This window comes from Nyctereutes procyonoides, unplaced genomic scaffold, assembly GCF_905146905.1.
Source record: "Nyctereutes procyonoides isolate TBG_1078 unplaced genomic scaffold, NYPRO_anot_genome, whole genome shotgun sequence".
NCBI classification, from domain to species: Eukaryota; Metazoa; Chordata; class Mammalia; order Carnivora; family Canidae; genus Nyctereutes; species Nyctereutes procyonoides.
Genome location: NW_026575148.1, coordinates 2,719,584 through 2,735,733, shown reverse-complemented (window position 1 = coordinate 2,735,733; position 16,150 = coordinate 2,719,584). Strand labels below are relative to the sequence as shown.

At 35.5% G+C, this 16,150-nt stretch overlaps 1 protein-coding gene across 1 annotated transcript in view; it reads right to left on the bottom strand.

The window, feature by feature from the left end:
- Positions 1 to 16,150, bottom strand: part of ADGRV1 (adhesion G protein-coupled receptor V1) — a 522,964-nt gene that overhangs the window by 437,241 nt on the left and 69,573 nt on the right. Inside the window, exons 18-21 of the mRNA XM_055312783.1 lie at positions 13,255 to 13,381; positions 12,408 to 12,625; positions 11,047 to 11,790; positions 8,405 to 8,778 (exon numbers count right to left, since the gene is read on the bottom strand). Coding sequence (XP_055168758.1) covers positions 8,405 to 8,778; positions 11,047 to 11,790; positions 12,408 to 12,625; positions 13,255 to 13,381 — 1,463 coding nt within the window. The remainder of the gene's footprint in view (positions 1 to 8,404; positions 8,779 to 11,046; positions 11,791 to 12,407; positions 12,626 to 13,254; positions 13,382 to 16,150) is intronic.

Here is a 16,150-nt window from a genome sequence, read left to right as displayed (position 1 = left end):
CAGCAGGCATTATTTTAGCATTCAGATGATGGTCTAGCAGAACTACTAAGAACATAAACTCATCAGCTAAAGTAAGTGTTAATTCCAATAATAAGGAGTTTCTGTCCTCTCTGGAGTAAAAGCCTCACACTTAGTGCCTACTTCCATGGGCCTATTCACATCACTCTCCCTAGAACCTCTTTGTCCCTAGTCTTGGTGATCCCAAGCCCCTGTCAGACCACTATGTCATTAGTACTGCAAATACAGATCTTCATAACTTCAGACCATTTCTCCATTCACAGAAAATGAATGGCTAAGTGAGCTGTTCATTGCTCTGGCCTCATCTTTCAGAGCATCTCCTGAACGGAGCATTAGAGTAGTGGTGGCTCACTTTTACAAGCAGCAACACATCAAGCCAGTGAGGCTTGTGTGAAGCAGGCTTGATTTTTCCTCCTCCATCAGTTAGTTACAGGTTCTAGGGCAAAGAATTGACATTTAAATATGTCCAGTATGAAATGTCTACTAAATATCCAAGAGATGTGTCAAGGGGGCAGCTAGAGAAATGAGTCTGGAACTTTGGAGAGAGGCCACGATTGACATAAATTTGGGATGTATCAATGTAAAATGTATTTAAGGTTACATACAAATGGTATGTAAATACATCATTATATAAATGCTATTGAAAGACTAGAGGGGATGACAAAAGAAGCCTCTGCCTTCGGCCCAGGGCATGATCCTGGAGTCCCCGGATCAAGTCCCACATCGGGCTCCCTGCATGGAGCCTGCTTCTCCCTCTGCCTGTGTCTCTGCCTCTCTCTCTCTCTCTCTCTGAATAAAATAATAAAATCTTAAAAAATAAAATAAAATCATAAAATTGTTCCCATGCAATTGATATATCAGAGAGCATAATGTAGATAACCCATAATCCATAATCTGTCATGTGGATTCACATTTGCTTATGTGATTTCATCTTCAAGAAATGGTGAACACAGAAAACTGCAGCAACCTGAAACAAGCCACATGGGAACACAAACATACCTGAAACATCTACTAGCTACCTCAATCCAACACGTGTGTTGTTAGCCACACTTAATTGCATCTAATGTGACAACCTTCCCTTTGATGGCAGATAACCCTCTTCCCCATGATTTCACAAGAATACACAATCTGCAATTCCTCTGACACATGCTTTTGCAAGGAAACTTAAGTTTTCTCTAGGTACACACCATATTTCTTGCAGTATTTAAGTATTAAACATCTATTGTGTAAAACTGTTTATTAGGTCCCTATCTTCCTTTTTTACATGCCACTGACCAAGTTTTTGAGTAGTGTTCTCCTAAGCTATTTTTCCCTTAAGTTCTGTGTTTTCTTTATTTACTTTGGCATAGTGTAGGAATGTTTTTAGGAGCCCTTCTATCACATGATGGCAGAACTAACTGCTCTGAAGGTGGGGCCCTCCAACCCTGAGGCTGTAGAGAAGAGGAAGCAGCACAAAACCCAAGTCCTCAATAAGCATCTAATTTAATTCCTACCTTCTACCTAGGCATCTACAGCAGCATATTCACCACAGCTGCTGGTACATGAATGTGTGATGGAAAGAGTACAGCTTTAAGTTGGGGCAAAAGTCCCGAGGCGCCTGCATGGCTCAGTCAGTTAAGCGTCTGCTTTCAGCCCAGGTCTTGATCCTGGGTCCAGGGCTCAAGGCCCACGTCAGGCTCTCGGCACAGCAGGGAGAACCTGCTTCTCCCCTCAGCCTGTCATTCCCCCTGCTTGTGCTAATAGATAAATAAAATCTTAAAAAAAAAAAAGAAAAAAGAAAAGTCAAACAATCCTGAGCTTCTTTGTACTACCACTTATCACATGATTTCTTCTTAAAATGAAGATCATAATGTCTCATGGATTTTGGTGGAGATTCAACAAGTGTCTTGTATGGTACCTATAGTAATATATTAAGTACTGAACAACTGTTATATTTCTTCTCCTTAACAAATACACAGACACATACACAACTGCAAAAAATAATGCTACATTCCTTTTTTTTTTATCAAGAAATACATATGCTTACATATTGAAAAATACAAATCCCCATCCATTTTGATTACTATCACAATGTGAACACATTTGCTCCATTATACCACCCCAAATTTTTAACTAGAATGGACATTTTCAGTGAGTTCTGTTAATAAGTCATTAATCCCGATGTGTATATTTTCAACCTTTCCCTTTTTAGCAAGGGGCATGGCCAAAGACACACTCAGGAATCTTTATGTCTCCTTACAATTTTTCACCAAGTCAATAAGCATTATTACCATGTAGCACCCAAGACTAACAAAGGAGATTTTTACCTGCAGTAATCACACAGGAAAAGCTATTTAACCATGCTTTCATTTAGTAAAGCCCTAATCAAAATGTATTAGCTACTATTTTCAACTTAAAAAAAAAAAGAAAAACAAAGACTGTCATATCAATATAACTGTATACAAATATATGCTATACATAAGTTTAATACAAAATTTAATGAATAACTTATTTAGTAAATCGCAAACCACCAATAGGGAAAAAGCTTCAAATGCTGAAGGTCCATAGAAATCCACCTTTCATACTAAAGAATTTACAGAGAAATGACAGTGTCTGAAATTTACTTTAAAAATTGGGGGCAGCCTGGGTGGCTCAGCGGTTTAGCACCACCTTGGGCCCAGGGCCTGGTCCTGAAGACCCGGGATCAAGTCCCACGTCGGGCTCCCTGCACGGAGCCTGCACCTTCCTCTGCCTGTGTCTCTGCCTCTCTCTCTCTCACTCTCTCTCTCATGAATAAATAAATAAAATCTTTAAAAAATAAATATAAATAAAAATAATTTCAGGGGATCCCTGGGTGGCTCAGTGGTTGAGTGTCTGCTTTCAGCCCAGGGTCTGATCCTGGAGTCCTGGGATCGAGTCCCTCATTGGGCTCCCTGCATGGAGCCTGCCTCTCCCTCTGCCTGCCTGCCTTCCTGTTCTCTCTCTCTCTCTCTCTCTCTCTCTGTCTCTCATGAATAAATAAATAAATACATCTTTAATGTATAAATAAATAAAAATAAATAAAAATAGCTTTAGCCAAAATAAAGGAGAGAAAATCAGCAAAAGGCCAGTAAATTTTGAAACTTAGATGGTGGGTCACTGCGGTTCATTATTCTATTTTCTCTGGTTTTATATAGAGATACATAAAATTTTCATTTTAAAAGATTTCTTACGGACACCGGGGTGGCTCAGGGGTTTAACGTCTGCCTTGACCCAGGCATGATCTCAGAGTCCTGGGATCCGGTCCCACATCCAGCTTTCCACAAGAAGCCTGCCTTTCCTCTACCTATGTCTCTGCCTCTCTCTGTGTGTCTCCCATGAATAAATAAATAAAATATTTTTTTAAAAAAATTCTAAATTCAGCTTTTTGAGTCCCATCCCATCTCCCTGCCAGAGATTCTGATTCAGAAATGGAGTGAATCCAAAAAGAAAAAAGAAAAGAAATGGAGTGAATCCTCAATCAGGAATGGTGCTCTGGAATATATATTAGATATTTCTGATTATTGTCATCACATGCAATACTTTGGGAAATACTGAACCAGATTATGGAATTATTAATACCAGAAGATAATTAAGACATAGAAAATAAAGTTAAAATATATTTTCTATTAAAATATACATCTAATTGCCTCTGGAATCATGATGAAAGCAAATGATCAGGCCAGTATATGAGAAGCATAATATCGAGAAAGAATCCTCAAAATCAATATCATTCAGTTTTTCACAAGGAACAATAGGAGCCACTACTGTTTTGAGTAAGAAATTTCCTCAATCTTCAGATCTGCAGAAGAGTAATTATAAAGGTTAACAATCAGAAAAGTTTTTGAAGCATATTTTCTCAGAAAAAAATAATGCACTGAGCCATAAATTGGCTTTCTGTGTTAGAAGAGAAGATGAAAGCTAATGCCTAATAATTACACAGCCAATTAATTTTTTATTTTGTTTCACACTTGGGTAAAAATCTGTGATACCAGATTATATCAATATCACACACATATCTAAAGGAATCTACTCACATAACATATGGCAAGCACTTAAAAAAACCACAGTCCAAGTTAAATAATACTTCATTTTTTACAAAGATACTCTCAAAATGTCTCTAAATTTATTCATAAGCTGTGAGTTTAGAAGTATAAAATGCAATCCAAGTATTATAAAAAAAATGAGACTAGCAAGCTCTGTGAATCACTAGAAAAGGCAATCTCATTACTTTATAATTATCTGATATACACAACTATAGGACATACAAAAATAGTGCTAAAATAAGGTGGAGAGAAAGTAACATTAAAGATTACACAGAATAACAAATCATGGGAGGAAAACATGAGAATGTGGTTGCTATGCTACAGATCCAACAAAACTCAGTCATCTGTTCAATATAGATACCACCTGGAATCCAGAGGACTATTGGCACAGCCCCATCAGGGCTCTCAACTACATGCATTCTTTCAATTATAATTTATTAAGCACCTTCTATTTAGTAAAATATGGTGTACCTGGTTAAGATGGAGCAAATTACAAAATAATGATCAACTCTTTCAATATGGCAAGTATAGACTATGTCATATTCTCATTATTTTAGATGTGATTATGCTTTCATTTTAATCTTTGTATTATTTTACTTCATGAATCTATGAAACTGTAAAAGCATAACATGACTCAGACAGAAGTCTTAAAGACTTCTTAAAGATGTTTAAAACATCTCTTTTGCCTTCAGCATTTCCGAAGGGATAAGAAAAAAAAATAACTTTTCAATGTCACTGCAACAACACAATGAGAAGAATCTATGGAAGTGATAGTGGTTTTTATTTCTAAAAATCGATCAGATAACTATAAAATTTAATCCCTCCAGACAATTCCAAGCCTAGCATAAACCAGCAATCCTCACATATTTCAGTTTCAGGACCCCTAAACACTCATAAAAATTACTAAAAACCCCATTTTGATGAAATCTGATGATATTTTGCTTATTTTGATGAAATCTGATATTTACTCTTTTACTAATGAAAATAGAAAAGAATTTAAATATTGACAAATTAACTCATTTTAAAATAGCAATAATAAACTCATTACAGGGCAGCCCTGGTGGCTCAGCGGCTTAGCGCCACCTTCAGCCCAGGGTGGGATACTGGAGACCCGGGATCGAGTCCCACATCCGGCTCCCTTCATGGAGCCTGCTTCTCCCTCTGCCTGTGTCTCTGCCTCTCTCTCTGTGTCTCTCTTGCATAAATAAATAAAATCTAAAAATAAAAAAAAATAAATAAATACTCATATACATGCTAACATAAGCAATGTATTTTATGTGAATAGCTATATATTCTTTAAAAAGAAAACTAGTGACAAAGGGGCATTGTTTTACATTTCTGTAAATGTCTTTTAATGTCTAGCTTAATAGAAGACAAATTCTCATACCTCCTTTCACAATCAATTTCTCTGTTGCCACTTGTTATTTTGGTTGAAAGATATATAAAATATCCAGCTTCTCAGAGATATATGTAACTGGAAAGGGAGTATTTAAATGGTCTTGGCAGATAGTTATGGATATTCCTCCTCCACATTATACCTATTTGACAAATGGTAGTTTCTTCAAATTTTAGTTGCAATATGAAATCAGACTTTAATACATTAAAATCCATTGGTCTACCTTGCACTTTGAATCACGATTTCAGTAAGCAATCAATAAATATTATTGATGATGATTATAGAAATATTTTATACTTCTCCTGTCTTCAAATCACACCAAGATGAAAGTAAATAAGAGTTCTATACTTATAGTCTTAATATTTTCAGGAATGAAAATGCTATAATACTACTGACAAATTCCAATGTTGGATCTTTGGACTCAACAGTACTTTCTTATATTAACTGTCTGTATTTTATTCCTTCCAATGTATTCTATTTACCTCTATTTGGGCTTGGAGAATAACTAATCCTGTTTTCCTTTCCAGCAGTTCTAACAGTATAGGTATTGTGGCCTACAGAACAAAGTTCTCTCTTCTGCCATTAAAGTCTTACTGATTCTGTTCAAATTCCAAGATTTCTGGAAACAGCAAAGCTACATACCTATGTGGAGATAAACCAGAACCAACATAATCTATCAGAGGAACTTGTGAGACAAGAAAAAATGGAAAACTCACAATAATGGCCCATGAAGCCAGAGAAACATTCAAAAACTATTCCCCATTTTGGATAGGTTTTTAAAACTTCTGGGGTTTGTTTTTGTTTTTTCAGCCTGGTCGTTAATGCAGCTAACTGAATCTAAATGTGTTTGTGGTTTGAACTATGAACCTTTTCAGGCCTTACTATTAAAATATAAGTTCAATGAAGATTTATTGAGTACCTAATATGTTCCATTCTAGGTGCTGGAGATACAATAATGAACAATAAGACCTTATTACACTCAGAGTTCTTTCATCTCTTTGGTGGGAGAGATGGCCGATAAATAAGTAAACTTTTAAATAATAAAAGAAATTTAAGGGATCCCTGGGTGGCGCAGCGGTTTGGCACCTGCCTTTGGCCCAGGGTGCGATCCTGGAGACCCGGGATCGAATCCCATGTCGGGCTCCCGGTGCATGGAGCCTGCTTCTCCCTCTGCCTATGTCTCTGCCTCTCTCTCTCTGTGTGTGTGTGTGTGTGTGTGACTATCATAAATAAATAAAAATTAAAAAAAAAGAAATTTAAGAGTGTAATCAGTGCTACAGAAAAAGTAAAACTAGGTGAAGGGATGGAGAACAACCAGTTGGGAGAAGGGAATGGTGTATTACTTTAAAGAAGTAAGTCTTCACTGAAGAGATGTCTCTAAAACTGAGACTTGAATGACTGACTCTGAAAATCTGGACCAAGAGTGTTCCAAATAGAGAGGCTAGAAAGCCCTGATGCCCTGAGACTGGAACTAAAACCTGCAACTCTGACTGAAACATATTGACCAAAAAGGAGTCTGACCAACATGAGGACCAAGAGGAAGCCAGAGGCACAGGCAGGTGCCAGGTAGTAAACAGAATGAAAGGGAAGGTGATTTTATACAGTACCCTAATGGTGTCACAACCTGATGGAAGCCACCTGTCTTTTTAAAAATAGAGATGATAATACTAAAAATATAGGGTTAAAGATAAAGATCAGAAGTCACAAGACATAGGTTCAAATTCCAGTTCTTCCCACTGTATCTTAGGACAAAAAAAAAAGTAAAATTAGTATTTATTTAGTGCTAGTAACTGCCAGGCTTGAAAGAGGCATTTGATCCTGTCTTATTTAATTCAACTTGGGTTATTTTTTCAGGTCTCTAGGCCTCAGTTTCTAACCTTACTAAGTGGAGAGAATCATAACTAATATTTTTTGCAAGTGTATTCTGGATTGTAAGGTATATAAAAAATTTAACATGTAAAATTCTTTAATAATTGAGTATTTATAAGTATTATCATTATAGATAAACATGTCTTCTTTAAGTTATAGATTTTTATGACATTTGTCCTCCCTAGTGTAGGATATTCTTTTATTTCTGGTATAGAAAATGCCCACTATTTGAAGATCTCTTATGATTATCACCAAACCAAAGAGCTAGGAAGGGCAAGAAGACATTTCAGAGACATAGCTCCCCAATTTGAGCAAAGGCAGGCCTATGAACAAGATACTTTTTTCACCCTCTACTGATTCATAATTTTCTTAATTGCTTCAATTTTCAAAAATGCCCTTCTAAATCTACAAGAATCAACTTGCTAAGGGAAAGACTCTTGTTCCTTGGCATCCTTTCACGGGCATGGAGCTGCTGTCACACTTAACACCTGTGAAGTGGTGTCAGGAGATCTCACATTACTGAATAGGAAACCAAGATGATTACGAATCTTTGAAAACCTGGAAAGAACTGATAAAGACAGTAAAACAGTCTAATGAATGAAGCTGGCCAAGAAGGGTGATAAGGAAGGCATTACACCCAACATGGAAGAATGTTGCAACTACTTAAGTACATTTCACATGTGAAAAAAAAAAAAACTCAAAAAATCACATTTTAATAGTTTCAATTACTATTATTCATAGAAGCTTTCAATATATATTATTTCATTTATGTATACAGTATCCAAAAAGTAGCCAAAGTAAATGACATTTTGTGAAATGCATTAACTTTAAAGATAACTGCCAAAGTTTCATTTGCTATCTTATTATTATTTCTATGCTGATTAAGCCTTTGATTCAAACCGTGAACTTGTAAGAGCAAGGACTTTATAATTTACTTTTGCAACCACTGACTCTAGCATACTTCTGGGCTTAGAGTAGATACTTCAGCATGTTTACCAAGAAATAGAAAGACCACTCCCAAACAATTCCACCTACAATGAATTTTTAAACTCCAAAATTCCCCAAGTTCATTACTTACCTCTGGTATACAAGTTCCTGTGAAACCAAACAAGCCATTGGCATTGTCACTTTTTTGTATTATTAATCTTGCTGTAGTATTCTCTTCAGAAATGCGAGCTCCTCCATACACAGAGACTAGTTTAAGAATGAATAATTCTTCTCCTTCTTCTTCATTATCATCTCTTGCAGAAATAATGAATGATTTGTTAGTTTCTCCCTGTCTGAACTCCAGATATCCAGAAACAGGGTGTAAATCACTCTTTGCTGGCATAGCATGAAGTTCATAAATTTCTTCCAAGGTCAGTTTCCGCTCATAGGACCTCACATCCTGCATCAAGCCTGTAAATCTGTCATTGCCATTCATTCCTGCCCCAATTCTCAGTGTTCCAGGACCTGAAATTAGAAATGGGTCTAAATGCTACAATATCCACAAGTATACTGTCCCACATTAGAAGTGCGATTCAAAAGAGTGGTGCAATTTTGTTGAGTTTTTATTAGATAAGTAAAACATACAATAAGAATACAATCAAATAAAAGTTATTTTCTGTTATGATGAAAAATGAATTAGTAATTGCTGGGATTTAAGATATTTTGCACTAAAGGATATATTGTACATGTGTATATGTATATATGTGTGTATATGTATACAGGTATATATGAGTGTATATTTAAATAGACATTTCTTCCAGGAAATTTAAAATTTTCCTTGTGCATCTAAAAATGGGGTGATTCAATTCGGTCACAATTTTTTAGACTTTTGTACTACTATTCTTCAAGAACTTCAAGGCTTGATCTGTTAGAAATGCATCTTGAGTTAAATAAAGCTATGAGAATTTAACAAAAGTTTTAGTGGACCAAATATAACTCCTTACCCAAACAAGTAATGCAATAGATGTGGAAAAAGTAGTATTCCTTCCCAGGAAAAATATCATAGGCAAGTCTTACAGACTTTTTTCATGGTAATCACAACATGCAGCCCAATTACATTACTATATATCAATAACAACTCTTTTTGAAAATTCACCCGTTCTTATTTCTTTACTTATTCCCTCTCCAACAACTCAAATAAGACATTTATGTAAGTTGATCACCTGGCAGCTTTGAGGAAAACAAGTAGTATTTTTTATCAAAATCATCAACCAAGGCAGTTTTTACAAGTCACTATCCAGGTAGCTATTTTACGGTAGTCACAAGTATCCTCACATTATTATCACAATGGTCCCCAAGCATTCTCAGTGGTTCTAAGCTATTTTAGTAATAAGAGGAAAATATCTACAACAGGCAAAAATATGGATAAACATTATCAACAACAGTGGGCAAAATAAGCCAGGCACTCAAGTATACACAATGTTCAATTCCATTTACACAAAGTAAAAAACAGGAGAAGCTCATCTTATGCTCTTAGAAATGGCAATAATAGGTGGGCACGGTGGTGAGTCAGTGACTGGAGAAGAGCCTAGGGGCTTCTGGAATGCTGTTTCATGATCTGGCGGCTAGCTCCACAGGTGCTAAGACTAATGAATTTAAAGTTTTAAAAATTGATCTACCTGCACACGTATGATATGTATACTTTTATGTATTTTATAATACATAGCATATATTACATTTCATTAATAAATTTTAAATATACTTACAATTTTTTCTTTCCAAGTTACAAATTACAAAAACAATCTAAGTTCCTTACAGTAAGCTAGAGAAAAGAAACCGCCAGCTCTCACTTTCCCCAATCTTTCCCACTTTCATTCTACCAACGTGTCATCACCAAATGAATCAATGTATTCACACAATCAAAAGGTGATTAATTTAATGCTAGAGAGTGCTATACGCATAATACTTCTAGTTGGAATCAGTAGTGTGTGAATGTTATTTCCTTTTGCCCATCTTTTTTTCTACTAGGAACAAAAAATACAACCAGATATCCAGTGAAGGAGGTTCAGAAGGAAAAGATTGTTAAGCTATAATCATATATTCTGTGTTCTAACTTCTTACTAAACAAAAAATAATCACATCATAGGATGGAGGGGCTGGGAAGGAAGTGGTGATTATAATGGAGATAACCAATATTTATGCTTAAATATGCACAAAAATATATTTCTCAAAGAAACAGCATGCAATCCAGCTTAAAGACAACAAAGATGATTTCTTCAAAGCTCTCCACAGATTTCACCAATTTACCTACTGGTACCCCTGTAATTGCTGGACTTTTAAAAGTAAGTTTTCTTTTTTGTTTCCTCTTTCACCTTATGCCCACCACCTTTCACTTCCAACAAAACCTCCCAAGCAGCAGTTCCCCAAATACAACATCCTCTTTCACATTTCTATATCTCTGCTCTTTTTCCTATCATGCCCCCCATCCCTCCTGCTACCAATGGAAGGATAAATATTCCTCCTTTGTAATCTTTTTCTTTCTTCCTACAACACACTGAAGTGATCTCTTTATATATCTCCCTTCCAGAACCTATTTTTGGCCAAGGGCAAAGGCTGCCTGATTCATTTCTGCAACACTCAGTACGGAACTTATGGTCTTGGTAGGTATAAGTTTTATTTTAAGGAATGAAACCAATACCTAAGCAGATTTTTAAGACCTATTAGCTCTTCTTAAGAAATCAAAATTTTTAAAAATTCAAAATTCACTATTCTTGCTATAAAGATGACACTCACCATCAGTAATGGCTTCTCCTTTCAAACTCTTGATTCCTCTGGGCATTGCATTTCCATCAAGGTAGAATTCAATTATACCATCATCCAGGATAATTAGAAGATGAAGCCAAACATTTTCTTCTAAATACTTCAAGACTGTTGTCTTGGCAATATATGTAGCATTAGAACCCAAAGTTTTGTAATGAAGAGAAAGTGTCACATGAGATTCATTTGTTTGAATTTTTACCCCATAGTAGATGCTTCCATTACCATCATCCTTTGCTATAACAAATCCATTTGTGTTGGCATTGGGCATTACCCAAGCTGAAAATGTAAAGTTGGCAATTGAGTTGTTCCTGGAAGGATGGTATTTTGGATTAACAGTTCCAAATGCACCCTCTAGTCCACTGAAGTACAAAGCATCTGTTCCACTGTGGTGACGCCGCATGTGTGGTTGTAAATGCACAGTGCTGGGGAAAATCCCAACCAGCAAAAAATCTATCATTGGAGGCAAACCATCAGTGAACTCACTGGACAGTATTTCCCAACCTACTCGTACATCACCAAACACACCCTGCTGCCTCAAAATGGTAAAGTTGGTAATATAAGACATATCATCTTCTGAGAGCACATCTTCTGCAACTTCTCTCTCTAAGCACTCTGGATCCAAGATGAAAATTCCAAAGGGATCATCATTGAATGGAATCATTACTGTCACCTGGAGGTTGGTTCTTGCTAGTTGGCCCCCAGGACCTGGGGATCCACCTGTAATAAGATGATTTATAATAAATAAGAAATCAGAATTTAAAGTCCTTTATAGTATAAGATGAAGACAAAAGGAACTTGACTAGCAAACTTCTGATAAAATAATATATTGATCGATCAATGAACACCTGTGTCCCCATATGGTTTTCATCATGTTTTCAGGGGTATTTTGGCTCAGAATAATTTCATTATTAACCAATTAAGCCCTAAAAGAGAATATTAACTAGAGAGTTTTAATTCCTGTGCTTAAAACTAAAAGTTATGGGAAAATTGATTGTTTAAATGGTACAAAGAGCAAGCTTTAAGCTATCATGACTCTGTACCTCATAACTTCCATTAATATTTCATTGAAGATATTCTACTTGGTGTGGAAAAAATCTAGTTACAAGTTTGAGGATGAATGTAAAGTCTCCATCCATAAAACTTAGCCAAACTAAGACTACAAAATGAATGTTTAAAATAACACTTCTACCAAAAAGGGTGTTTTGACATTTAAAGTTAGAAAATCAAGATGCACTTACTTCTTCATTAATCGCATTTTCTATACAGCTCTAATTATTTATTTTTAAAACATTAAATTTCAGTAGTGAAATAAAAAACATGGAAAAACACAGCACCTGATATGTTTACAAGCTTTAGAATATAAAATTCATTGAATTCAGGAATTTTATCTGGAAAAGCATGGAGAATTATTGGTTTGGCTTCTTCTCCATCCATAAAGTTAACAATCCCTGAAGTTTCATAGAACTCTTGTCCAGGCTGCAAAGCAGAATCATTCTGAAGCAGCTGCCAAGCCACAGAAACATTGCCAAAGTGTCCTCGATGCCTCAAAATCCTATATAACAAATTAAAGAAAATTAATTTTTATGAAAAATTTGTAAGTAGTGAATTTTACCCTAATGATAGCTTTCTGTGTTATCTCAGAAATATTTATGGTCTGTAATAAAAACCAGCCAGCCAGTCCTTGCTGAGTAACCATGATGAATCTCATAGTAAGAGAATGAGGCATAACTTTAAATAACAAAGAGAAGCAGTCTTAAAAGTCATAGACTTCAAAGTGCAAACTGAAGGGTAAATTTCACCAATTGAAAAATATTGAGATGAGAGCTGGCATAAGTTCTTCAAAAGCAAAGGACAGGGTGAGGGTAGTCACATATCATTAGAAAGAAGAGTTACAGAAGACCTCAGATAACTCAAGTCTTTCCGTCCTGAAAGATGACAGAATTTGGGGTGAAAAGGGCAGGAATGATAATTTCTGTTTACCAGCTAAAGTGGTTTTTTTCTTTTTAAACAAAGCTCAACACCATAAACAAAGCTGACCATTCATTCAGACTACCAACTCTGAAATTATCCAATTCTTAACCAACTTTAAATTTTTGAAATATTGTCAATATTTCAAATTTATGCATACTTAGAGATCTTATGTTACTCAATTTTGAATTTACCTTATCCAAATTTCCTTACCAAAATGAATTAGTCTTTCCTTCTTCTACTGCTTTGTCTATGGGCTCCAAAGAAAAAATGCCATTTGGGTCATCATTAGCTTCAATTATCACTGTAGCTATTCCATATTGATATACTACTGTATCACCTATATTAAAAAATAAAAATAACAAAGATGTGGTTAACTTGTTGGTAAATTCATATTTTTAAATTATGAAAAAGTTTATAATGAAGTTCAAATTTCAGCAAGCATTTTCTCACTAAAGGTCATAAATAAAAAAGAGATGCCTGAATAAGTTTAATGTGACTGTGGAAATATTTAATTCCAGGAGACGTACTTCACTGAAAAAGACCCATGATCCTTTTCTTAGCAATAGGAATATTACTTCAAAGTTTAATAAATCAAAAACATAGCTTTATGCCATTTCAAATTTTTGTGGAAGATTCTTTTATTTAATAAAAAAATGAAAGGATTATCACATAACATAAAAATACTCCTGTTCATATTAATTGGAATGAAAGGCTTGAGAATTTCCCTTTAAATCTAGGTAGCAAAAAAAAAAAAAAAAATCTAGGTAGCAGTATGATCTGGTCATACACAGAACAAAGCAATCTTTATGGTGCTGAACTTTCCTCCTCTACCCGAATTCCAGCCACAGTATGTCAGTACTGTTATTACCAGGACGTTAGGTCTCTTTTCATCACTTCCCTGAGATCCAAAGCTCTTTCTCTTTGCTCCTGCTGTTCCCTATGCAAGCAAAAGTCCTCATCTCTATTCAACACTTGTTAGTTTTCAGGAGCAGCTCAAGCAACACATATTCCAGGAATTCTTCTTGAATTCCAAAGTTAAGGTAAGAACATCTCCACTGTGTTCCCACAGCACTTCCTATTGTCATTCTATCATAACAATTATTGTATTTAGTACACACGCACACATAATTTTACTGTGAATTCTTGAATAGATGCTTGTTAAAAATTTTTATGTTCTAGCAGAGTAGAACTCCATAATTTGTACACAAAAGTTACTTTTCAAAAAGGTATTTATTTATTTGAGAGATGGAGAGAGAGGGAGAGAAAGGGCACGAGCAAGGGGAGGGACAAAGGGAGAAGCAGACACACACACAAACACACACACACACACCCCTAAGCAGGGAGCCTAATGCAGGGCTCCATCCCAGGACACTCAGATCATGTGACCTGAGCTGAAGGCAGATGCTTAAGCGACTGAGCTACCCAGGCACCCTCACAAAAGTTATTTATGAATGTTAGCTGAACTGAAAGAAATAAAACTTTCAAAATTAGATAAGGGAAACACTTAAAACTAAAATTATAGAATCATAAATTATATGTAGCAACCCAGCATATTAAAAATAGATTATATAAATATACAACTTTACTGACTTACTTGATAAGTAGCCAATGAAAAGAGAAAAATACACAAAAAGTGACCATAAATCATTGTATAGAAAAGGCTAACAATATAGAGTGATTAAAAAAAACTGTATCATAAAATCTAAGAAAAATAAAAATAATGAAATCTCACTTTGTCAGGGTTCTGCTATCACGTGCATTTGTCATGCAACATATCAGAGGTGGTACGAAAAACTCATTCTGTCTCTCCACAGGGAGAACTGACAATATTTAACAAGGGCTCTGAGAATGGCCATATCCTCTGACCCAATAATTAAATCTCTGGATATATATTGTGAACAGTAAACATCAGGCACAAATATCCACTGCCAGCATGACGTCACATTGGAGATGCCACCTCCAGCCCTCCCACCATTGATCCTCTCAGACCCTCAATGTTTTGATGTCATGAAAGAGGAGAGAAAAGTGGAAGAGAAAGAACTAGGAAGGGATGTAAAAGCACAAATTATGTCATTCAAGTCTTCATAGCTGACGTCATTAGATCCTCAGTTGTCACCACGTGGAAAAACACTGGAGACAAATGCAGTGCCAGTGTACTTCAGGCTAGTCATCCAGTGACACCTTTCTCTTTTAATAACAAATATATATTTCCCCAATGATACATTTTACAAAATAAATTCCAATCCTCTCCTTGCACAGTCATTTTCCATTATCTTTATAAGAGGTTTGGGATGTTCTGATCCACTATTTTAATCACAGTGACATTTTTTTCCTGATAACAGTTAAAGCCCAGTGACATTCTGGGCTTAAAGGGATGCTTAGGATACAATAATTTTGCCCAGAAAGACACCAAAGTAATAAATGGAATCAAGAACTTATTCCTACAGCAAACTGTATTAAGACCATGGCATTTCTTCTTCCACTTTCTATATATGACAGCAAAACTTTCTGTTTTCCATTTTTACGTCACTAAAGTTATTTTTACCTGTAGCATTTTATTTCATTTAAATTCTAGGACAAAAAATTAATTAATTAATTCTAGGACAATGATTAAATTCGTCAAAATGTTTGTTCATCTACATAAGGCCTAACTGTGGTTTTTCTGCAAATACAAAACTTCTTTTGTGGCCAGCATTCTACAAGGTTAAAATTTTCCTCATAAGATGACAGTTTCTATTTTTTACTTTTTTGATTTTTATACTAAGCTGTGTGAAAATGAGAAAAGAAAAACAGGAAATAGGAAGAGAGACACAACTGACAAGAGATAAAGACAAGGAAAATGGTAGAGAATTACAGCACAAACACGAATTAAATGGTCTCTTTTTCTTCTTTCTGAACATTTCAATCCAAAAGGTACAAGGTAAAAAAAAAAAAAGGTACAAGGTAAAGCACAAGCCAGGCATTCATACGAACGGTGGATTATTGTGGCATAACAGTAACCTAGCATAAGGTGGGAGAAAGAGGGCACCTCCACTCGAGGAAACCTTAGTGTTGGATGTTGGACTCTGAGCAGAGGGCAAAGGCATCCATCCATGTGGCGGTGGGA